Consider the following 25,037-nt stretch of genomic DNA (forward strand, 5'->3'; position numbering starts at 1 on the left):
TGTTCTTTTTTCATAACAGTATTAGCTGCTAGGCACAGAACAGATTTAAACAGTGCTTTTTGGAAAACTGGTCCATGTAAAAACGTCAGAATACAGAGTGACCCTAGACACCAAGATGGGCCAGTTTATTACCATAGGACTCTACACTTAATTCTAGAAAATTCCAGATATAACAGACTATTTATTTATTTAATAATAAATCGTTGAGATTGCAAGTCTATCTTCCTTTCCCTATGCCACACAGATCCCTCTTCCTTTTGAAGATGTACAGAAAGATTACCAGAGTAAAGCTTTTAGGTGAGGCAGCCCAGCGTTTCACAGTTGTCAGTGGCCATTCCTGCAACACTTCTTTGGTCTTCTCATCGACACGCATCACTGAGTCTTTAGTGACACCCAGCAAACGAGGAACCAGCTTGTTTTTACCTTTCATTTTTTCCTAAAACAGGGCACAAAAGATTGTTTTCATTAAACTGTGGCATGCCAGAGAAGAAAGGAAAAAAAAAAGTCATGATGGATACACTGAAAAAGAGAAGCATGCAGATGAAGAAAATTTGAGCTACCAAGCTCAGTTTTTGTGGCCACAGAAAGTGTCATTTCAAGCAATGCATTAACATCAACAAGTTCTTGGCTTTAACATCATTTTTACCATACAGATCAGAAGACACTCCATTTTCTCTGTCTCCTAGTAAATACAAACATTTTAAGGAGGGAACCTTTGGAAGTCACTGGAAAAAAAAAAACATGACAGCAGTCTTTCTAGAAACAAGCCTTCACAAGTAAAACCATACTAGACAAGCCGAATGGGAAATTGGAAGACTGAGAAGCTGAATTACCATCAGTTTTTGCTCTCAACTTCACCATTTCTCTATAAAATATCTGGAGAGGTGAAAAGACAGGACGGGTCACTGGGATTTATTTGGGCTGTAAATAAAGCAAGATTAGCCATAATTTTTCCCACATTCTGGATTTGAAATTTTAGTTATTTTCAAACCACAAGAGCATCCTAACCCATATGAGCATGACAGGGAAGGGGCTAGAATTAATCAGCATGCTACAAGTTTCTCTGTCTTAATTTATCGGGTATTCCACCTCTTTAGTTTTTTAAGGTCACAGAATACGGATCGCAAATAACAATTTGCTACAAAATCTATAACAAAATAGAAATGAATTTGCATATCCCATTCCCCTGAATTAATGTAGGCTGAAGAATCAGCTCCTATTTATATAGTAGGTAATCTGATGGGCTTCATAAAAGACCAATCATTCCTTTAAAGAGAAGTTTCATGATAAAATTACTTGCTTCAGTTTGCTTTAAGCTATGACCAAAAAAGCAAGATATTAATGAAAAACACAAAGATAGCATTACCTTTTAACATACATGTCAACTAGACTGTGTTAATAAATCTCTTTGAATTAGCAGCTTGTTCTAAACACACATGCTTGTTAGGTTTAATATTTTAATCACTGGAAACAGCACACTGTAACTTTATAGTTTCCAAGCTACAAATTAATACATTAGCGGACAAAGCCAGGTTGAAACATTTATTGTTTATGGTCTTTATGTAATTCTAATGCTTGCATTTTGAGGATTCATGTTAACAGCCAATTTCATTTTAGTATCTCAGAATACATAGCCCTGTATTCCTAAATAACTTATTAGAAGTTGCATAATTCAGATGGAGTAATGACAAGAGATAAAACTAAAAAAAAAAAAAAAAAAAAAAAAAAAAAAAAAAAAAAAAAGAAGAAAGAAAAAGATATTACTGCATGTTTAGCTCATTTGTTTTAGTAATTTGACGATTTATAATAAACACCAAGTACTCCAGGATGCCTAATGATGTACCTACACTCTGTATAACGGACACTAGCCTACTATACTGAAAATGAACATAGATTTGGATAGGGTTGAAAAGGCTTTTCACAGTCAGGTTGCTAACTCAGCAGCTCCTCTGAAGAGCTAAGATTGCTTTCTTCACTAAAGTTAACTAACATGGCATTTTCCCTTAAAGGAAGCAAAAAGAAAATGTAATTATTTCAAAGGTTACTCTGTGAATATTATAACCCTCTGCTTGTTTTTTCATTCTATTTTCACCTATCTGCTTCCACAGAATTTATGGGTGACTAAGTACTTCAGGAAAAGGCAAGGTATTGATATTCAGCTACCTACAATGATTCATAACTGCAACTGTAGAAATCTAAGAGCGAGAATATTTTCCTTAGTTTACCCTCCTTTCCTTTATATGTCAGCTGTTACTGAACACTGAGGCATTAGTGCTTCAGTCCAACTTTAACAGCAAAGCATCAGTAGCTTGGTATCAATTTGTTTCAACACCTTTAGACCACAGTCCATCTTATTGTAAAGACTAAGAGAAGTTAATCATGCAACTCATGAAGTTCCTCATCAGACGCAGGTTTCAACATGCAATTCATATTACCATTAAACAGAAGCAGGTTTTGAGGTTTTTTTGTGTGAAGACTTTTATGATTAAAGTGCTTTGTAACCAAAAGATAAAAGTAGAAATGTCCATTTAAAGAAGTAAAATCAAGACTAAACTTTCTTTCTGGAATTCAGTACAAGTATAAAACTGAAATCATGATCCTCTCTCGCATGGTCATTTAAACTTTTTATTTTTTCTCCCAAATTGTGCTCACAGAAAGAAAGCTTAGAAACTACCTTTCACCTTTGTTTAGTGGAGAAACTGAGGTAATACATAACCAAGCATATAATATGGACAGCAAGAGCTAAAAAGAAACCAACCTTAACAAGAAAAAAGGACACTCCATAGGTCCGTAGGGAACGAGCTAGCTTCACATACTTCACTTTGGCTTCTATTTCTGTCATCTCACCACAGTTTTTGTGTTCCTGTAATGAGAATTAACTATCACTTAGAAATAACATTCTTTCTGGAAACAAACAAAGTTAAACAGATAAAAGGCAACACATTTTTTATGCTTAGTTATAATCACTCAAATTAAAATACTTGAAACTTGGGTAGAAATGTTAGTATGACTGTATCATAATCACATAATCCCTGATTCCAAAGTATAGAATAGGTGATGGTCATGGTTATTATATCTGTGCCTCAATCAAGCAGATTTAAACTACTTCTGAAACAGTTTAAAATTATGGGTACTGCTGCTATTTGACACCATTACGTTTCATACTGTCAGTGTCTCTTTACTTATACTATAGATCATTTAAAAATACTCCTAGCATCCACAATTTATTCCGGGAACAGACTATTTCAGCTTTGTGCTCTAAACCTCTGTTTCATAGTCTCATGAGACTCATGCCGTTTAATTTCTCATCTCTTGAATGGGTTTCCTGTGGGCTTTTTTTTTTTTTTTTGCCAGTTGCACCTTTATCCACAATTACATCATGAACTGAAAAGAATTCTACAGGTGAGAAAGGTGATTTTTTTTTTTTCAAAATAGTTCAACCTGAAATATTCATCTAGGTGTCTTACAACTCCATTTCTATTTAATATTTAAACAATTTACTCATTATTACATTTTCTTACCTGCAAGAAATGACAATTACCAATACTACCCTATTCAAACCTACCAACATCTGCTTTCCTATTCCAAGACAGTTCTGCTGAAAACCCTGACTTGACTTGTTGCTATTCAAGTACTGTTTGTGGGTTTCCCTGGAACATTCCAATCTCCCTTCGCAACCATCTTCATCTTCTGAACTGCTGGATGTCATCTCCTTCATGCTGATTGATGGCAGCAGGGGGAGCACCAGCAACATGGGAAACATTTCCCTACTCCAGCTTAAGTTCCCACCTTAAAATTCCACAGAGGCACACAGAGAGGAGCAATTGCAACTCTTAGAGGCCCAAGGACACAGACTAATCAGATCTCTCAAATTCAGCATAGAACATGGTTAGGATCCCTGACCATAGACTCACAGAATCATAGAATTAGCAAGGTTGGAAAAGACCTACACGATCATCCAGTCCAACCATCCACCTACCTCCAATATAACCCCACTAAACCATGTCTCTCAATACGTCTAAACATTTCTTGAACATGGAGCACAGTCATTGTAGATGATCTGGAGAAAGTCATCTGCCAAACTCAAAAATTTCATAACTCAGGAGAATGGTTTATGTTTTCCAAAGAGACAGCTTGGCTATTCTGACTTAATGTTGCATCTTGACCCAGAGTCAGAGTCGTCACTGATTAATATCCATACACTGAAGTATGTCATTGTTGAAACTACTCAGACCTGGGCAAGTCAATCGCTATCAGTCCCACACTCGGACATTAAATTTCTTTGCTTAAACTATGTCACCACCACCAGCTGAAGGTATACAGAAAAGTGTTATGCATCCTCATTTGCAAGCATGTATTACAAGCTTACAAGTTTGAAGATTTACCAAGCTACAGAATTCCTACATTACAAGTGTTACAGACATAGGAAAGTATCTGACCTCCTGCTGCTCTTCTCTTTCAAGAATGCAGGTCACTGGTACATCTTTGCAGAAACTGTATGACTTGATTTCAGCTGCTGACCTTAGAATTTTCAAATTAATTACACTGCCAAATTCATATTTCAATCAGCACAGATATTTAGGGCATCTATAGCACTCAAGTTTGAGAACATTTCCAACAGTATTAGTATACTGGAGACTCAACTGCTTTAAGTCTTCTACAACTGTGTGACTTACAGGCATGTCACTGAATTCAAGTATTAGCTGGAAAACTCCATATTACTTGAAGCTCGTGACTGAACAGTGAATGCATGAAAGACTGTGTGGAAGAAGTCAAAATAATTTTCCTAAATGTGCTTTTGCTCTACAAACATCCATCCTTACATTTCAATGCAACTGAGAAAAAGGTCTTATTAAGTATTTTCTCTGTCCCATTCAACAAAATACACTAAATAGTCATCAGTGAAGGAAAACAGATCAGGACAATAACTCTGCTGAAGGAAGAAGAGAAAAGCTGTCAGATTTTTACACCTGATTTTCTGGTACTTATATAAGTCAACCTGTAAATGAGAGCTCAAATTTTTATTATAAAGGAATTGAAACTATAGTCAGTTTTTCAGTCTCACAATTACCTGAAATATTCTTTTTTCAGCCCCTCTTTGTTTCGTATATTCTTTAGGAAGGAATTCTTTTAGGCTAAGAAAAAAAAAAAAACAACAAACAAACAATATTATAGTTAATAATGGCATCTTGAGAAGGGATGCTTTCCACACTCCTTTATTGCTCTTATGGCACCCAACCTTCCTAAAGTGAGCATAAAATACCTATATCTTCTTCAATCTCTGTAATTACATATTATGACAGTGCACTCAGTTGAGAAGCATCTAAGAGCAAGTTTATATAACTACATCTAGTTTGAGTTACTTCCACAGTTCTTCAAAGAAGTTATACATAATCCAGTGAGGTACTAGAAGAGGTTACCTAGAGATGTGGTTGATGCCCCATCCCTGGAGACTTTCAAGGCAAGGGCTGGATAAGGCCCTGGGCAACCTGATCTAGCTGTGGTGTCCCTGTTCATTGCAGGAGAGTTGGACTAGATGGCCTTCAGAGGTCCCTTCCAACTCTAAGATTCTATGATAAGTGCCAATATATTGTCTTTCATTACCATAAAGATATACCTAGCATTCTTGAAAAAGTCAGTGTAAGACAGTAAAATGTAAGACATACATATGAATAATAAGACTATTTCAATAGATATTCTCCTATCAAATTTAAACATAGGGTGCTTCTAGGTGCAATGCAGAACTTCAACTGCTAGCAGGAAGGGCATGAAGAAGGGCTTTTTGGAATATGATAGCTTAAGAGCTTTCACAATTTCTTTTGATTTGAACTTCAAGGAAATTCCGACAACCAATATCAAAGGGTTAACAAGATGCAGGCAATAATCTTCTCCCGTGCCAAAATCATTTGTTAATGACAAGAAAAGGATAGAAAGCATTTTTGCACATAAACATAAGGCAGACATGCTCAACTAAACCAAGCAGTTTTGAAATAATACTAAAATATACTAGCACTTTTCTGCTAATGCTGTTTTCTGTAAGAGCAGATAAACCTTCCTTAAGAGAATCTGGACACATGTTCAGGTGCCAGCAGTGGGTGAGTGAACACTTGAACTGTATTTCACACATGCACCGTACACCACTACATAAAACTTGGCTACTTCCATTCTTGAAATGAATCAACACTTAGCTACGAAACAGGGAGGTGAAAGTAAAAATACCTCAGCCTTTTTGAAAAAAAAAAACACCAAACAACAAAGTGTTTTCTGAAATGGCAAGAGACATTTTTGATAAAAGTCAGCATTCACCTATAGTATTTATGTATATTGCTTGTAACATGACAGGAGAGCTTAGCTTGATTAGACTCAAAACAGAAGCATGAGATTTCACAGAAAGGCTGTCATAAAGGCTAAGTTAGGCGAATGCATACAAAGCTAAATCAAACATGTGCACTTGAAATCAGAAGACAAGGGACTTATGGTTCTGGAGCAGGCTTCTCCACAGAAGGCAAAAGTGCAACAAGAATGACAGAGAAATACTTAATTTTATGAAACTAATTATACACCCACATAGCGAGAGGCTAGATTTGGTGGCCTACAAGGCTCAATCCTATTATACTCAGAACTCATTTATATGAAAATAAAACAATAAGTAGAGAAAATTCCCTGCAGGGAATAGCAAGGTTATAATATTTTTAATTCCAGTTGTAGGTCATTTCCACTGCAGTGCAGTTCTCTTTTCTAACACGCCGTTCAGTTATTTACACTTTCCACTTACATTAGCATAAAAAGATACTGCACTTTCTGTGTAACATTTTATTCTGTGATGGACGTCAAACCATTTTGCATTGTTTACCAAGCACAAATATCATCTAACCAGCAGTTTTGTTAAAGCATAAAATACATTTATGACACAGAGCCTTAAAAAATTATCTTGAAACTGAAAAGACCGAGAAGAATGCTTAAAAAATGGAAATAAACAACTACTGCACAGCAGTTTGGAAAATGTTTGTGGGGAATTATTTCTTTAAAAATCAAAACCAGCTAGAGCTAGGAACACCTAACTCTTGAAATCATTACCATGACAGTGAGAGATGGAGAAGGAAAGAAAAAGCAGACAAAAGACAAACCCCAGAGGAAGACTGTTGCACAACTTGTCACAATTCTAGGGAGTAACAACCAAGAATACACTAATGCAATTACAGTAGATCTCCATCGCTCTTAGGGACATTAGCAGCCCTATCAGGAAAGTCTCACCAGCCAATTGGTAGTAAAGAGTTGGTACAAAGGAAAGCTAATTATTAATTGGAACGGAAGGACATTTGTTCATGTGGTTTGTTTGTGCAACTGAACTGCTGCCTCAGGGAAATCCTTCAATAGTGAAGAGTTTGACACAAACAAGGTTGTAGTATTGCACATTACAAGTCAAGCCATCATTTTAAAGTGATTCACTGAAGCACAGTAAACTCCAGACTTAGGCTCACAAAGTATAATAGTCAGCACTGAGCACTTGCTGCTTGGATATAAGGAAAAAGTCTTTTACAGTGAGAGTGGCAAGGAACTGGAAAAGGTTGCCCAGATACATGGTGGATGCTCCATCCCTGGAGAATTTCAAGGCCAGGCTGGACCAGGCTCTGAGCAACGTGATCTAGCTGTGGATGTTCCTGGTCATTGCAGAGGAGTTGGACTAGATGAGTTTTAAGGGTCCCTTCCAACTCTAAGGATTCTACAGATCAATGATTAACGTCACTAAAAAAAGTTACGAAAACTTGAGCTGCATATACAGCAGTATTAATTTCAGTCAAATGAGAAAGTATCTTTCAATTCATGTGTTTTCCTATCAAATAAAAATCTGTGATAGTCATTGACATATCTCTAACTTCACAAATTGCATTACTAAATGCAGGTAGCAGAGAACGTCCAAACAAGAATAAAATTCTAGTTCTCCCTAGCTCTGGGATAACAGAAGTTTCAGTACTCTTAAATCTAATCCCAGATGGTCAACTTGTGGCTCTTGAGCTGCAAAGAAGTTCAGAGCAGTTCTGATGCAAGGGGCTTACATGTCTTAAGTACATGACATGAGAATGGGGCTGCATTAACAGGACAGAGACTACTGAATAACATTAACTTTGGCTTTTTGAGAAAGCAGAAAGAGCTTCCATGGCCAACATCACCATGTGATTGGGAAAACTAGCTGCATAGCTAACTGGTACTCTGGGGAAAGCTGGCACCCTGTAATGCCTAATAAGCTACAGCCAAAGGTCCCCTCAGCAGATGGAGCTCTGATCTATGCAATAAGGCTCCTACAATAGAAAATGCATGGGATCTGGCTACCTCTGTTTGGAATACTAAAACACATTTAGGCTGTGACAACCTAACATTAGTTACGTTTCAGGTCACCCAAATGTATAAGTTAACAGAAGTGTTTACTCTAAAAATCCAGGTTTGTGTTTGTGCTCTACATGAGGTCCAAACTGGATCTGTGCTTGAAAGCCTCCAAACTCACAGGCCTTCTCAAAGGAGACAGGATGGGAACCATTCAGAATGTCATCACGAGCCTGTACAAAGTAAAGAAAGACATATCAAGGACACTCAAGATAATTATTCCATCTCTGAAATTCCTTAAAAGTTTAAGCACAGGCCAAGAATCCAGCAACACAGTTTTCTGTCTGAATGTCGTTGTTGTATTAGTCATAAACACATCCATGATGGAATAATAAACAAAGGGCTAGATTCTTTTCTGGTTAATATCTAGAGATACATCCTGAATTAATGACTGTAACAACTTTCATCAAAAAGTGGACTGACATACATTTCCTGCGAAATGTATATAGATGTATATATAAAATACAACTTAAATATATATACACACTTATGTGTATGTATGTACATATACATATATATTATATTTATACACATATATATGGGTATGCATACACACACAGCTTAAAAGCTCTTATCTTACTACCTTGTAATAGCAGGGAAAATGATCTACATAGCTCACAATTAAGAAAACAAACAGCAAGAGGTGAAGGTGAACAGTATTTTCCTCCCTTTTATTTACATTTTATGGTCATAGAAGATGATGGATTTTACAGCTCTGGCAACAGAATGGTCATCTATCCATACAGAAAACAATGACAAGACAGTACCTATGAATACTGTCTAGGTGCACATACTGAAAGAAGCATCCAATGAGCAAGAGAATAGCTCAGAGCGATAATCCTCCAAAATTCTTGAAAATTTAGTGCAGGCTTGCAAGCAATATCATTTTTATAACTTGCCTCAGAGATTTAAAATGTAATTTAGAGCTACATCACTTGAACCAGTTGCAAGTATAACATCTGAACATCCAATTAATCATCAAATAAATAAATAAATAAAACCATAGATTTTAAAAAAAAAAAAAACAGAACAAAACTAACAAAATATTTAAAACTTTACTGATTTCAAACTGCATTGCAGCCAACTGCGCTGGAGTACGCAGTTAGAAACCATCTTCTGCAGAAAAACTTCACTTTGCTAAGGTCTAAACATCTCTAACGGTTTGGGAAACCCACCGGTGCGGGCTACCACCATGTTAAATGATACAGTCCACTTCAAGCAGGAAGCCCACCTGCTGTGCGTTGTCTTGGTTGCAGATTGAAAAGGGCATGCAGAAGAAGCTCTCTCACTGATCAGGCAGAAAGAGAAAAGAGGTAAAAAGCAGAAAGCTGACTGCAAGTTTGAAATGAGGTTCCACGTTACAAAGGAAGCATCATCTATGCAAAAGAATTTGGAGACCTATACCCAATAACTTAAAAGACTGATCTAAAGGCAAATACATTATTGAATGTTTTAAGAAAACCAGGAGAAAGCACATCCTACACAGCTAGAACTTCTGGTGCACATACCGTACCTGAACATAAAGCAAATTCAGTTGAACAGGATCTCTTGAATCTACGTTCTGGTCTGAATAAAAGAACTTCCGTCTCAACAGTAGTGTTTCATTTTCATCGACTCCTTGCTCTCTAAACGTCCGGCTATGATCTAGCCAATTTACTGTAACAGAATCAGACACACACACTCTTTAATATGTTGTGTTGCCAGTGTTGATAGCTATTGTGAACATAATATGAAAATCACCCTTTCCACTGGAGGGGGCATCCAGCAAATAAAATACTGCTTTCATTTTTGTTTATAGACACTGTCGATGGTTGCTACAAATGAGAATTTAATGAGAGAACAGCATGCTGAGAAACAAGAACGTATTACATCACAAAACACCATGAATACCTTTAAAGAAATAACAACAGCAAAAGTAATGTTTCAATACTAAATTCAGACCTACAAAGCTGCACTGTGCAATTACTTGAACGTTTACCACCACATTTGCCCCACCAAAACCAATACTTTGCTTACTTTCCTTTCCCTTGAATGCATTTTAAAACATCTCCCTCCCAATAAAAGTTAATCTTAGTCCCCTGAAGTTAAATCAAAGCGGTTCTCATCACTTTGCAAATAAAACAAATCAAACATTGTCTTAGTTCTTCAGCAAACTCTATTTACAGTTAATGTGTTGACTTTCAAAGACATAACAACATTAAGATAGCTTTCAGGAGGCGTCAATAGTTAGACATCCTACTTGAATGAAGGCATGAAAAGGATTAATATGAAAATAAAAAAATTCCCTTCCCAACTAAATTATGACTCCACGACCAAAAAGCAACAACAACAAAATACACTTCAAAAGTCACAGGAACTCTCATAGCTAGAGGCAATAATTTGTCTGTTTAACTCAGGTTAAAAGTACACAATAGTAGAAGACACCATATATAAACAGATGCAATACAAGCAGGGATCAGCTGAGTCACACTGAAACAGCTTGAACTGCATTCCTGTATGCATTTCTTGTCCTATTTTGCGGAAAGACAGTAGTACAAGAATCACCTTGGAACACACTACTCACAATCATCATCTGTATGAAGCTTTGCCTTCAATTTTTCCATTTTTCTTTCATCACGCAACAACGTCCTATCTTTCTTAAGAGTCCCTGTACTCTCTTCTTTCTTTTCTTCAATGCTCTCCTGGATTAAGGAATATTCCTCATAATTTGTTATTCCTGGAATTATAAATAAACCCAGTGTTTGTAACAATGAGAATTTAATACATTTTAGAACAGACAAAATTATTTTCCATACATCAAAACACTGATGGTTAATTTCAAGTATAATAAAGACATTACAGATGAAATGCAAATCAAAGTACCCAGAGTATGGGGAACGGGATCCCCAAAATAATCTATGACTCCTACACTGACAGTTCTTCAATATCTGGCATTGTATCATTATTTCTTTGTATGCTGCATTTGTCAATTTTGGAAAGACAGGCACTTCTGTTTATTTATTTGTTATCTACTGTGAGAAACTGCCAGATTAAGAACATGACAGAACATAAAGCACCAGTAAATTCCAGAAGGGAGACATGCCATGGTAAAATTCCTTTCATGGATGCCTACCATTGTTTCCTGAGAACTGTGTAATTTCAACTTGCCAACGATGTGCAGAAGCTGCAAGAGCAGGGTGACGAATAAAAATAATTCTTTTTTTTTTTAATTAAAGATTTTTAGAACTCTTGACTTGTCCTGTGACTTTTACATGAAGATGAATTCAAAAACCAGCCCACAGCATTCATCATATGAGCTAAGTTGCTCTCATTTCTGCTCCACTCATCTTTCTCCACTGTTTCGTAAAGCATATTTATGTTTAATGCTTGCCTATTTGACCACATTTGTGAAAATTGGTCAAACTTTAAAAATAAGTAAATTAACTGCAGACATTGGAATTTGGCATAGGAACATTGTAAATAGATACATTTAGATTTAGCTTAATTCACTTTGAAGGCAAATTATTCCCAATCAATTTAAGACCACTAATTCAAAATGAGAATTATGCAAGGATTTAACATGGTTCAAACTGTTCTATATTGAATGCATATTTATAGTTAACTTTGAGTAAGTTTACCAAAATGTCTGTGTAGGTAAATGTAAAAGCAGACTATAACCAATGTAACACATTTTAGTCCAGCTCCTTCTCTGGATAGTTCCCATATGCAGTTATGCAAGTATTACAGTACTGTGACCAAACTTGAGTCATAACACAGTACCCTAACCTTAGGTATATTTCAGCTTCTGTGACATTAATGTTGAGTACAAATTTAGTTCTATTTTTCTGCTGCCTAGAGGAAAGCTTGTGTAAGAAGCTTCCCTCCTTGCACATAACTGTACTGTCACATAACCCTGTGTCTTCGAATACTAAATACTGAAATTTAAAGATATAACTAATTCTCAACTGACTACCACAAGAAAAACTGAACAACAGCTTTGAAAAATGTTTGGTAAATGTTAACTGATAACAAATTTCAACAGTTTTTGAAAATGTGCCAATATATACGCAGTATTTAAGATGCCAATATGGCAAGTAAAAAAAGAAATTCTTGAATATGTAGGTTCCAGAATCTTACCTATCCTGCTGCAAATGGTAACAAGCAATTCACCAACAGTTTTGGAATCATCCACCATGACTGTTTTCACTGAACCATCCAACATACGTATTTTCTGAGGTCTCTGTTTCTTTTTGTACTCCAGTACATCCTAGGAAGTAAACAGTACTGTTTCTAAGTGTTTATGGAAGCCACAGCAAAAAACAACTCAATAGAGTAGTTATTTAAAGTATGATTTCTCTTAATTTTTTATGCACACACAGTGCATCAGTTTCAAGAAAAAACTTAAAATCCTCCTACTCCTCTGAATGCTAAACATTTTTCTTGCTAAGTTGGGCAACAAATTTTCTAAAAACATGTCGATCAAAGAAATGACAGACTTGTACCATACCCCATTTCTCAGCATGTAATAATCCAGTGTTCTTCCAGCTTCCAGCCATATACCTTTACGAGGATCTTCATCCGACAAGAACAATCCATAGTCAGAGGCTGTGAAATAGAAGAGACAGCTTACTGAAAAATATCAAACCTCAAAATACAAAAGTGGTTTCAGTTAAGGCTAGTCAGCTCCAGAGTTACACTTTCATTACATTTACCTCCCATTCTTAATGAACTTAGAAAGATATATTTTTTGGTCCTTCAGAAAATATTTAGATTAGCAGCTGATACCAGAATAGATCAGATGTGAGAGAAGACCTGAAAAAAAGCTTCACTAAGCAAGAACATTTCACTTCAATTGGACAATTTCTATTTACGTTCAAGTCCTTCCAGTAAGACCTCTTCTGAATGCTCACAGGTCCTTCTTATAGGGCCTATATCCTTACAGATTAAAAAAAAAAAAATACAAACAGCTGGGATTTAATCACAGTATACTATTTTAAGCAACAGTTCTATTTCCAAATATAGTTTGTTTTCAACCCTTAACATATTGAATTTATCCTAAACTTCTAAATCTTTTTTGGTAAGTGCTTCAGATTTATACACTGAAAAAGATACAATGCTTTTAGACTTACATCCATAACAACAACCTCAGGATGAACCCACAGTTATTATAGGCTAAGCATATTCCTATTGATTCTTTCAGAATCACAAGTAAATAGTAGAATCCAAATAGTCACAGATGACCAAACTCAGGCTTAGGCATCAAAGTCCAAACTTCAGGTATACAAACTGAAGACCATGGCTGTCAACTCCAGGCCTACTAAAGTACCTCTCCTTGATTAAAATTATGCACGAACACAGTATATTCTTAGACAAATCCACTATCTCAAACATCATAAGCTACCGTTCATCAGCTGAGCTTGCTGTAGTTGTGGTCCTAAAGTTAAAGTTAATGCCTGTTTTCACAAAAGCTGGCCAGCCGTGTGCACAGCCTGTTCCAACAGTGCAGGAACGGTGCCTTGCTTATTTTCAGCCATGCAATCACACCCTCTGATCAGAATGTCAGGTAAATATAGCCACAATTTTTGGACAATGTCTCATCTTTAAGTGCGGTGTATAGCAATAATTTACATTTATTCAAGAGCTTTATTAATGAAAGTGTAACTGAAAGGTACCAAATTTTGAAGGAAGAACTCAGCTGGATAAGGAGAATTTTCCTACAGACCTTAATTAAAAACCCCACTGAAAAGCCAAATGATCCATACAGAGATGTTTAGGGAAACAAATTCAGCACAGAATCAGTTATATAAAATTTTAGAATTTGTGCCTATAAATAGCTTGTGACCTTTACAAGCAGACTAAGTGCCTTATGCAAAGCACAGAATTACCAAGGAAGCATAGACTGCTCTAATTTTCACTTCTGGGGAATGCACCTTAGTAATGAAACAGAAGTGGCTGCAGAGCTTGCACATGAATATCACGGTCATCTTTGTCCCAGCGCGCATAATTGTTGGAGAAGTGAAATGTGTACAGCTGACAGTCAAACTTCAGGATGATAACATTTTCTGCTCTGCAGGTACTAGTTTCATCAGTCCGTACTGTACCACTATGAGCTTTTCTAACAGGCAAAGAAACATTTTAACAGCCACAATGAGGGGGAAACCATATGTTATTTCTACTCATCGCAACTTCAGAAAGGTGTTTGTAGTTTGCAACTGCACGACAAACACATATAAAGATACAACCCTACCAAACAACCTCAAGAGAATTCCTTGGCTTTTCTATGAGATTCAAAATATTAAGGGGTATTTTTTACCGAGTTTCTCTGAATTGAAGAGTTGCTCAAAATAATTGCCTTGAGAGATCAGTACAGCAACAATGTGCACATTATATCTGAAAAACAAGCTCTAACTAGACCTCTTAAGGGCTCCAACAATGGGTACATATAACAAAGTAAAACTGATATCATCCATTACTAGAAAGTTGTTTATAGAAGTTGAGATAAGGTTTTCAAAAGATCTCCGAAGTTAGAAAACTGTGCATAAAATAAGCAAACTGTTTTAAGGATTACATTCTAATCGTATTATACACAGTACAGAATCAAAGGATTCTGAAGAATCTGGATTTTTTGACAACTTTGGCTACATTCAAGCCAGACTTTTTTGCCTGAGTGAACAAAGTGTTTTTTCATCTAGTTTGATTTGATTATCATATATCAGTGTTCTGAATATGATTTTATTTAACCAGTTTCAAACCTTTCCCTTTGTGCACTTTGGAGATGACCAGCCATGTTTGGTAATTCTACATTGCCTTTCCTTTGCTGAGGCACAAGTCCAATCAGATTTCCCTAGAAAGCACAGCCACAAGGTTGCTTTAACAAGATGGTACCACAAAACTATTTTTCAGTAAATGGTCAGAGAACAGAGTGAGATCCAAAAAGACTGGTGAAAGTGTGTGCACATAGGAAATTATCCTTCAGGCAAACAAGCAATTTATGTAAAAAGTCAACGTTTCACACACAAAAAAAAAATCCCACTGCAGAAAAAGCTGTCTCACCACAAGAAGGAAAAAAAAATGCAACTATCTTCACTGACTTAAAAATCTTTCCCTTTCACTCCAGAGTCTTATTCAAATAAAAGCACAAACTCTCCAACTTGAAAGACAGATGGAGGACCAGAACAGGCTGTAAAAAAGAAAAAAAAAAGTCAGTCTGTATTTATGTTCAGGAACTCACCTTGTCCCATTTGAGCCTCCGGCACTCGCTCACGAATAACTCTGCAGGCATCGTACACTGCAGTGGATGGTTCAAACTGCATCGTCTTCACAACATTGCATTGGCGGACACAGATCTTCAACGATAGGGCTACCATGGTGTCAAATCACTTGCAGTTCCCTACTGAAGTGTCTGAAAGAGCAATGATGCGTTATTGCTCAGAATTTCAACGTAATGTTTTAATGTTCTCAAACTTTTCTTTAAAGAATGAAACGAGTTCACTAAAATGATATGTTCTCGATACATTTCCACATAAAGTTCTACTATCATCATAAAGCTACAAACTATCCCCAAACAGATATTTGTCTTGGCATACTGGAAATTCATTTTCAGAAAAGGTGTGTATCCATTCCTAAAGGCTAATATTTTGTTCAAGATACATCAAAATGCTGCACAAGACTAGAATTTACTGTTTACATTTACTGTTTTTCATCACCAGCAGCCAATATTTACTACAAAGAGGAAAGCAACTGCATAATTTTTAATAAATTCATTTTTCAATCTTCAATATGATATTTAATAACAAATTCAAATCAGCAGTCAATTTCTCAGTTAATATGCTAAACTCAAATCAGAACTGTTATTTTCTCCTCCTTTTCAAATCCTGACTCGTAGGGGCAGGGGAAACAGGAAGGAGTAGGTTGCTTTCCAAAGACAAAGGCTACATATCTTCAGATGTAAAAATTAACTGCTTCCCCTAACGATGAAAATAACTTTTCTCTCCCCACACCTTTTTGTTAGTACGTTAGATTAGCTGGCAAAAAACACCTTAGAGTAATTACATAAAGAAAAGCAGATTCACAAGTATGCAATACTGTGTGTTCTTTTCAAGTCTCTAGAAAAAAATCCACTAGAATTTTTTTCTCCCGTCGTGCCGCTACTGAAAGTTTCAAGAAGTTATTTTTCATTTGAGTTCTATTTTAGAAACATCACTGAATTTGACAGCATTTGTCTACAGAAACAGGAAGCTACAGATGCTTTTTGTTCTGTTTCGTTTTATAGATGGTCTGGGTTTTGTCTCAAGTGTCTTCCCTTGCTGTCATGACACTCCAAACCACACTTCCATCACTGGACTTTCCATAACTATCTCCAAGAACTCTTCAGAACTAAAGCCCTTTCTGCACCAACGCAGAATCGACAAAATCCAAAAATCCTTTCTGCGTAAATTCAAGTACACGTGTTTTAAATAGGAGGATGTGAAATTCTAAGGACTCAAATTAGCTGCTGCTGATAATTTGAGGACAGACTCCACTAGATAAAAATTCAAATGCCAGTTGTGCATCATTTTACAACCTGCATACTCAGTACCGCTTGGAAAACTCACCTGCAGAAATAGGAAGGAACCACCATTCTCATTTCAACAATGTTAAGAAAACAGAATACCAAAGCTCTGAGCTTAATGACTGTACCCTTCTCCAAGGCACAAACAACAGACAAATCGTCTCTCAACCAATACCACTTAGGAGTCACTTTTGCTCTAAGATGTCATCCTCCACCATATTACCGGAGCAGCCCATCCATCTGCATCTTAACAGCCAACATCATCCTACTTTTTTTTTTTATTAGTTTCAGAACCACTTTGTACCAGTATAAAATCCCAGACTGTGTCAGATGCTAAGACCATCTGACAAAGGGCTGAATGGGAGAAAAATGTGCAAGAAGCAACGTAAAGTGCTTTCCAAATCTAAGAGTGCCTGATAAAAACCTGGATTTTGAGCCAATCATCCTAGACAAAGATCGGTAAATAAATGAAGATCTTTCCCTACTAATGCTTAAAACTCTCCAAAACAGTCCTTAGTTCAAGATACATTATTCAGCATAGTAGCAGCACAAAATAAATGCAGGAGAAAAACAAATCAAAAACAACAACAACTACAACAACAACAAAAAAAAAAAAAAACAAAAAACCTTTCCATAGTATTTCCACAGAGATTCAATATGATTAAGATTTTAGTACTTAATTGCTTATAAATAAGAAAAAAACAGCATTACAAAAACAAAAGTATCAAAAGAAACTACAGGCTCGAGCAGTCTTTTCACCATCCAGAATGGTCATGGGAAGAATTATGTGTCCATGTGTACATATGCGCACTCTTAAAAAAAAACACAAAAAAACTGGCACACTAACAGCTGGAAAAAAGCCACATGAGCTTGAAAAACAGCCTGAGCAAGTTGCTCAGAAAGCAATCCTAACTCCTAGGCAACCTGGCTGTGGGCTTCTGCGGCGGTATGGTGAGCTACAGCTCCTGCTCCCTCTTCTATCTGCAGAGGTGTTTGATGAAGCTCTCCACGGTCTCTCATTCTCTCCTATTTGCTACTCTTCTTCAAAAGAGTAAGAAATATAAACTGACATCAGTGAACACAAGTTCACAAGAACTACAAAAAGCTCTTGTCTGCTTTTTCTATTGCACCCAAAGGTGAGACCTGCAAGCCACTTGCATTGCATTTCAAGTCTTGAGCTGATATCTTGTTCAAATACTGCTCCTTAAAGAAGGAAGGACCTAAATGTATTGACAATCTGGTCTCCTTCAAACTCAATGCTCCTGCTTATGGACATGCCAAAAGACACTTTATTCTGAAAAAAATTATGAAGGGACCCATGAGCTATTGGCTTCCTCCAGCACTGTGTTCTTGAAAATCAGAGACAGGTTTTCATCTGTCACCTTCAGATTACCCACAAGCTCCAAACATCCCCACCTGGCTTTCAGCAGGAGCTGGGACAGGCACTTTCCATCTTCTGGGTAACAGCTCAAATAGGAGAGCTGTTTTTTCTCAAAATAAATAAATAAATAAATAAAAAGGAACTTGTTCAAGAAAAAGGACTGACACTAGTAAGAAAAACAATGGAAAAAAATCCTTCCATATTCCCTTTATCTTCTGTACATTGATTCACACCACATTTAAATATTTCTCTGTGCAGGTAATGGACTCCCTCTTTTTCCTCCCCAATACTACTCACTTTCTGGAATAGCGGACAAAAAAACCCTAAAGGATTCCTTATAATCAAATGATTTAGGAAGAAATGTTTTGCCTTGTATTAAGTCTAATGTCCTGTAAGCAATGGAGTAGTTAATTTCTAAATCAGACTGTGACTGATCTGTGCTTGCAAGGCTGGAGATCAAAATAATAAGTTATGGACCTGACAGGGCTGGGAGAGGTTACATAAGCTCCAAACTCAGTGCGGGAACTCAGTACTGACAGTACGTGTGTGGAGAATGAACATCAAGGCCTGGAGCTGAGACCTCACAGAGCCTGTGCTCTGGGAAATCCTGACAGAACAAGAGTATACCTAGTGGTGAATCATGATAAGCAGGTATCCTTGTGCCCACAGAGATAGCTTGGATAGACTATGACAACAAGCAAACCTACTTCAAGTGTAAAAACCAATATATTGCTAAACACTGAAATGACCTACAAATGAGGCAACGTTAAAGTTCTTCCGAGAGCAGTAACATCAGGCTGTGGGGATGCCTGCCATTCCAGCTGCAGTTCAGCGCTGGCTAACTGCTATGACAGCCAGCTACGTTCCAGCTCCAGAAGTTAACAGCTGCCAACATTTCTGTTTGCACAATCACATCCACCCAATTCTGACACTTTTTTTTCCTGTGTTGGCCATCGCATTTGAAAAGAATCATTTCCTTAGTTTTGACAGAACTGGGTTATAGAGTGATTATCTAACATAACTTGCTAGAGAATCCAATGCACTAGTCATCTTCAGCAGAGGAACAGGAGCACCAAGTGGTAAAGGGATAACCACTGTCTCATTTGGACCACAAGGAGACCAGCATGTCACTAACTTGGGAAGATAAAACTTGCAGCAGGCACCCATGCTTCCATTTGCACAGCCTAAAAAACTTGCATTTCCATCAAATGCTACTTCGTCTTTCCCAAAAGTTCCTTCCTTGAAACAAGTTCATCAAATGCTTTTCTACTGACTTACTGATTTGACAGAAAATAAGCCAGAAAGCATAAAGGTAATGATGGATAATAAGTCACAAGACAACGAGTCCAACAAAAACAAACATATTTGTTAAGTCCCCTTGAAATGCCTTCAAAGTAACAAGAACAAAGTCAATGTCAAAACATGCCCACTCTTTTCTTCTCCTGGAAATGCATTTGAAATGCTTCTCCCTCCTGGTATCAAGTAACAAATACACAAATTCCACAGCACATTCCCTGAGAAGCTAAATGGCAACTGAGTGCCCAGCTGTGCTAGACAGGGAAGGTGGCACTGGCTTTAAGACTATCCCATCAGCTGCTGTGCAAAGAAACAGAAGGGGAAGCGTAATTATCTCAAAAAACACTTTACAAGGACTCTTGAGAGACACGTAACCCAGGATAAAAGGCTGTGCCTCCGAATATTGACAAGAACAGGAGTTTACATCATGTAATTCAAGTAAAAATCAACTATCATCAAGCTAAAAGCATACAATAAAACAGAAGAAGTATGATGGCTTATGAAATACATGAGAGAAATGAGATTTACAGGGGCAACCACTTGCCGAACACTGACCTCCCTGACCACTCACATGACTGCCTCGCTTCATTTCTACCATTCCGATTCCAGTGTCTGCAGTGTCTGGCAGCTGATGAAATATATATAATTTGAGCCACACTGCTAAGCAAACAGAGAATATAGATTATTTATTTTCTTACTTTCTTAGCTTAATACTATCTCTGGTTAATGTTATGATGATAAGAACACTCCTTTGCCTTCCATTTCCCACCCTTGCTAATGAAATGTTTTAAGTTAGTGCAAGCCAAAAAAAGCTGTATTTCTTAACTAGGCAAATGTGGAACAACTAACACTGACACGTCAAATATGAACTACGCCCATCAGCAAAGTTGCCACTGTCGGTGTTGTTTGTGAAAAACAAAGCTCTGCTATGATTCTGCAGAGATCTGTCTTCCTGTAGATGTTCCTTAACTCAATCATTTAAGCTTGAGCAAACACATATCTAGGTCAAGAGACTCAACCTAAAAGCCTACATTTATACATGTTAGTATGGGTAAAGCTATGCATTTTTATACTAGAGTAACTTTCTAAGAAAATCCAGTGGGTCAGAAGTTCTCCATTCATCTTAGTACCCTCATCACTGCCCTGCTGGCACAAGGCACCAGAAAAACAGGACATGTTACCTTTTCAACTGTTCATGACAGCTGAACATCTAATTCTACTGCAACACACCAAACATTTCCTCAGTGGGCTGGTACCTGACAAGATCTTAAGCAAAAAGTACTCAAAACCACAAACCTTATCGTAATATTAACTACATTTCTTATTTCCAAAATTATTAACGCAAATCAAAGTGTCATCTTTCACAATCAATGACAGGACCACAGGGCAGGAAGGAAGATGGTTGTGCAGGCATTAAGATTAACAATACATGCTTTACTACAAACTCAATGGTACTTCAACCAGTTTGCTCAACGCTACTGTTGTCATCTTTTGTACTTATCCTGTAAAAGATCACACTTCACCAACTGCTCTCAAAGGTCCTATTAATTTTCATAGTACATTAGGCAGATTTTCTGGAAGATCACTGTATAGCACCTGATTGATATATTGCGGTTGTGCTTTGACATTCCCCTGAGAACACTGTAGAGAGGTGCTTCAGGGAGAATTACCACTTATATCCAAATATCATATGCGTGTATGCTGAACTCAAAGTCCAATTAGTGTTTCATTGGTAAATTCAGAAGGGATCTGTATGCACTCTTCTGGCAGCCAGAAATAAAAATGTCCCAGTTTTCCTCAAATTAGCTAAAAGATAAGGGGAATGGCAGTAAACATTAACTTTTGTTCTACGAGTACAAAGGTATCAGCCTTAGAAGTGTTCAAAAGCAGACAAAGTCTCAGGCACTGTGCGCTGTCTGGGGTGGCTAGTCAGAAGTGTTTAAGTAAGCAAACAAAATAACTACTGGCCTTCCTTCCATCACTTAAAATAAAAGTAACTTAATGCTATTCGACAGAACACTCTTTATTCTATGCTTGTAAAATGTGCATGGACAATTAAATGCAAGGCCTCTTACACATCTCCACCTCTAAGAAAAGACCACAAGGCCTATATATACACACCACACGTTCTGATAAGCAAGGTTACACTTACATCCTCCAAGAATCTCAGCAAAATTTCACAGTGTTTATGTGCAATGTGCAATACTAAATCTTAAAAGCAGGTAACTTGAAAAACAGTAAACTAAAGGTGAACAAGGGCAAGCTTAGGAAGCTACTGTAAAAGTAGCCTTTAATCATTAGCAGGCACCAATCATGCCTTTTTCAGTTCACACAGTTATACAGAAGCATCAGCTATTTTCCTCAGTACAAGGAAGTTCCTTCAAGCAAAATTATGCAAGAGACCAAAATATTTGAATCTAAGTGTTATTTATAGGACAATCATTTTATTATCAATTCAACTACAGTTTGCTTTTCAAGTCAAAAGACAGACTTGCAAACTTATATTAACGTACCTTCAAAATAAAATGTGAATTACAGGGTATCATGAGAGGAGTACCATTGTTGTGAACGAGCCAAAATAGCTTTTGGATAACAGAAGATAAGAGCTTGACGAAAACAAGCTCTAATGTGGAACTCATTAGTCTCATGAGTAGAAGCCTCTGACACAGCAGTCAACAACTAAACTCTTTGAAAAGGCCCTCCAGGCTCTTGTTCCTATTTGGCCAGGACAGCACAGAAGAAAGTTGAAATTGGAGACTACAAGTTTTGTACAAGTCAGAAGAGGTGAAGTAGCATCTTTCTGCAAGGTTCCTCTCCAAATGCACTGCTTCCCCTTTAGGCGTGAGACCTTTTAAGGCTCCCTTGGTAGGACAGTAAAGATATTCACAGGTTCCAACAGTATAACTTATGCAGTATCGAGATACTGATGTATGCACTTATTCTTAAAGCGGGGAAAAAAAAACCCAACAATCTGCTTGAAGCATTAATCTAGATTCATAACAAGAGCTACAACTTGTTTGAAGTCAGATACATATTTAATCGATTTTGTATATATTTCTGGGAATTTAAAAAGCACATAAGTGAATTAAATAGGATAGAATAAATTAATATTATTTCTTTCTCTGTGGAAGAATTAAAGCAATACAAAACTGATCTTCCACAGGAGCAGATTTAATTGTTTCAAGCATTTCATCCACATATTCTAAATCACATTGACAATGGTAATAGGTCAAACTACCAAGTGGGCTGTTAAATCCAGGCTTGCAGAATTCTGCATATTCACTTCATTTTCAACTGTGGAAATGCTATGAAATTTTGAACAACAGTTTTTATGTCTGGTTTTACAACCTTTGAACATACTCACTTCAATGCTTTGTTTTACTGAATTAATTCAAAGAAGTCAAAATTCTGGCTATGTCTGCCACTTCTTGACAACTGCCCCTAAGTAGAATGTGATAAACCAACTTGTCAGACTTGTTAATAGAGTCATTAAATGACACAGCTAGGATGTGACCTACTGGATTCATCTAATGTGGTCTAAATATTATTCCACATATCTTCATTTTTTTTCAAGTGGAATGAGGGCACAATTTAGAATGTTATGCATTTTGCACACTTTGCCCGTTTGAAAGAAAAACAAACAAACAAGGAATCTTCTTCTTTTGGTACAGAAACAGCATTGCAAAGACAAAATGTTATTGTAAATCATGTAAGGACTCAGCTATTGCTTTCCTCCTGTGCTTCTAAATGTCACTTGATATCTGTCACCTTTGAGCTTTGCATTCATTTTCTTTTCTAGAACAGTGGCAGTCAGCAGTTACTTCGTATATACTCCACTATTACCTATCTTAAAAAAACTGACAGCAAATAATGGTCTGCTCTGGTTTCTAACAAGCTCTGTCAGTAACGTTTCTCACTCAGTTACGGAAGCTGAACTACTAAATAAAACCCATTTAGCTTCTGAAGTCACAGAAATAAACTCACATTGAACATTTTGATCAGCACCATCACCCACGTTTGGATTTGGGAGACAAGCATTCAGAAGCAGCTGTGCTATACAGAAAATAAAAACTGAATCCTGTGATGGGCTGCATATGGAATAGTTCTCTGTTCTCGCTGAACTGAAATGCTGCACTTAAGAGGCACCAAAGTGACTTTCTGTAAATTTTGATCAATTTATCCCAACAATCAGTTAATACAATCTGAAGAGTCACTAAAACAGGAAGTGAGGCAGAAAAAAAAAAACAGTAAACACATAGAGTGTTATTTGGATGAATTAAGTGCAATCTAGTAATTAGTATTCCATGTAATTAAGTCAGAAATCAGAAGAATTTGAGGGAAGACAGCACAGAGTATGGAAGTTATGCTGCCAATTTAATCAAATGAGTCTTTAGAATACTTTTTTCTGCCTTGGGATATTTATTGGAAAATTCAAAATTAAGCCTATTGCTACTTGAACCTAACTTATTAATAATTCATTTATGTTTCTACCTTTTAAATACTCTTGATTCCATTTCCTGTAATAATACTCAGTCACTTTTTTCTCATGAGCATCACAACATGGAATCAATATACAGTTACCACCATTTCTGTATAAATTATCAGTTTTAACAATGTTCATGTCATAAAGTTTACAGAAAACCAATTAAAAAATCACAACAAAATATTGCGAAGACAGCAATGATAATCCAACATGCATCCCTTCCGACAAAAGTAGTCATATATAACAGTGATACTTCCATTTCATCTTGACAAGTCAAGTAGATACAACAGCTGACACACCATCTACCAGTCAAACAATGCATTCATAAAACATGCCAACCTGAACAACAGTAGATCATGTAATCTTCTCCTAACACATTTGAAAAACCTACCAGAAAAAAAGATTTTCCCACTCTTACAACCTCCATCACCTCCTTCAAATTTACTGTAAATGTGTTTACCAACCATAGTTTGCAGTATCTAGAATACCAATGGATTTTCAGATAGTATTGCAGCAAGCTTGAATAAGCTTAGTGCATACTCTTTTCATTTACTGATGCTAGCAAATGAATAGAGGGTAGGAGGAAAGGAGAAAAAAACAGTGTCCTTATACTTAAACATTTCAGGCTATCACAGAGGCTGAAAGCCAGCTGTAATAATTTTTTAAACACCAGGTTTCTGGTTGAAACATCAGTCTTCCCTCTGTTCTGATTACAAAACAATTCAGATTAAAAAAAAAAATCGCTAGCCTTTCAACAGAAAACAAACAAACAAAAAACAGGGAAGGACTAAAAAAGAAAACTCCGAGTATGAAACACAGAGAACCAGAAGGAAGAGCAACAGTAAAGGAACAAGACCTATACGCTACAGACAGTAGAAGGCTCAGTTACTACCAGAAACATCGACACGAATGAAAACAGAAAAGCTGAGCAAGGGCAGCATGCCTGCACCTATGAAATGAACATT

The 25,037-nt window shown here is 36.7% G+C and overlaps 1 protein-coding gene across 4 annotated transcripts in view; it reads right to left on the reverse strand.

Annotated features, from left to right (window-relative positions):
• The window catches only part of TLN2 (talin 2), a 151,939-nt gene that overhangs the window by 80,095 nt on the left and 46,807 nt on the right, over positions 1–25,037 (reverse strand). For all 4 annotated transcript variants that reach the window (XM_021407155.1, XM_021407154.1, XM_021407156.1 and 1 more), the window contains exons 3-11: positions 15,593–15,763; positions 12,869–12,966; positions 12,499–12,628; positions 10,946–11,098; positions 9,896–10,038; positions 8,428–8,555; positions 5,072–5,135; positions 2,759–2,863; positions 281–436 (exon numbers count right to left, since the gene is read on the reverse strand). In XM_021407155.1, coding sequence (XP_021262830.1) covers positions 281–436; positions 2,759–2,863; positions 5,072–5,135; positions 8,428–8,555; positions 9,896–10,038; positions 10,946–11,098; positions 12,499–12,628; positions 12,869–12,966; positions 15,593–15,728 — 1,113 coding nt within the window. In that variant the 5' untranslated portion in view covers positions 15,729–15,763. The remainder of the gene's footprint in view (positions 1–280; positions 437–2,758; positions 2,864–5,071; positions 5,136–8,427; positions 8,556–9,895; positions 10,039–10,945; positions 11,099–12,498; positions 12,629–12,868; positions 12,967–15,592; positions 15,764–25,037) is intronic.

This window comes from Numida meleagris, chromosome 9, assembly GCF_002078875.1.
Source record: "Numida meleagris isolate 19003 breed g44 Domestic line chromosome 9, NumMel1.0, whole genome shotgun sequence".
Lineage (NCBI taxonomy): Eukaryota > Metazoa > Chordata > Aves > Galliformes > Numididae > Numida > Numida meleagris.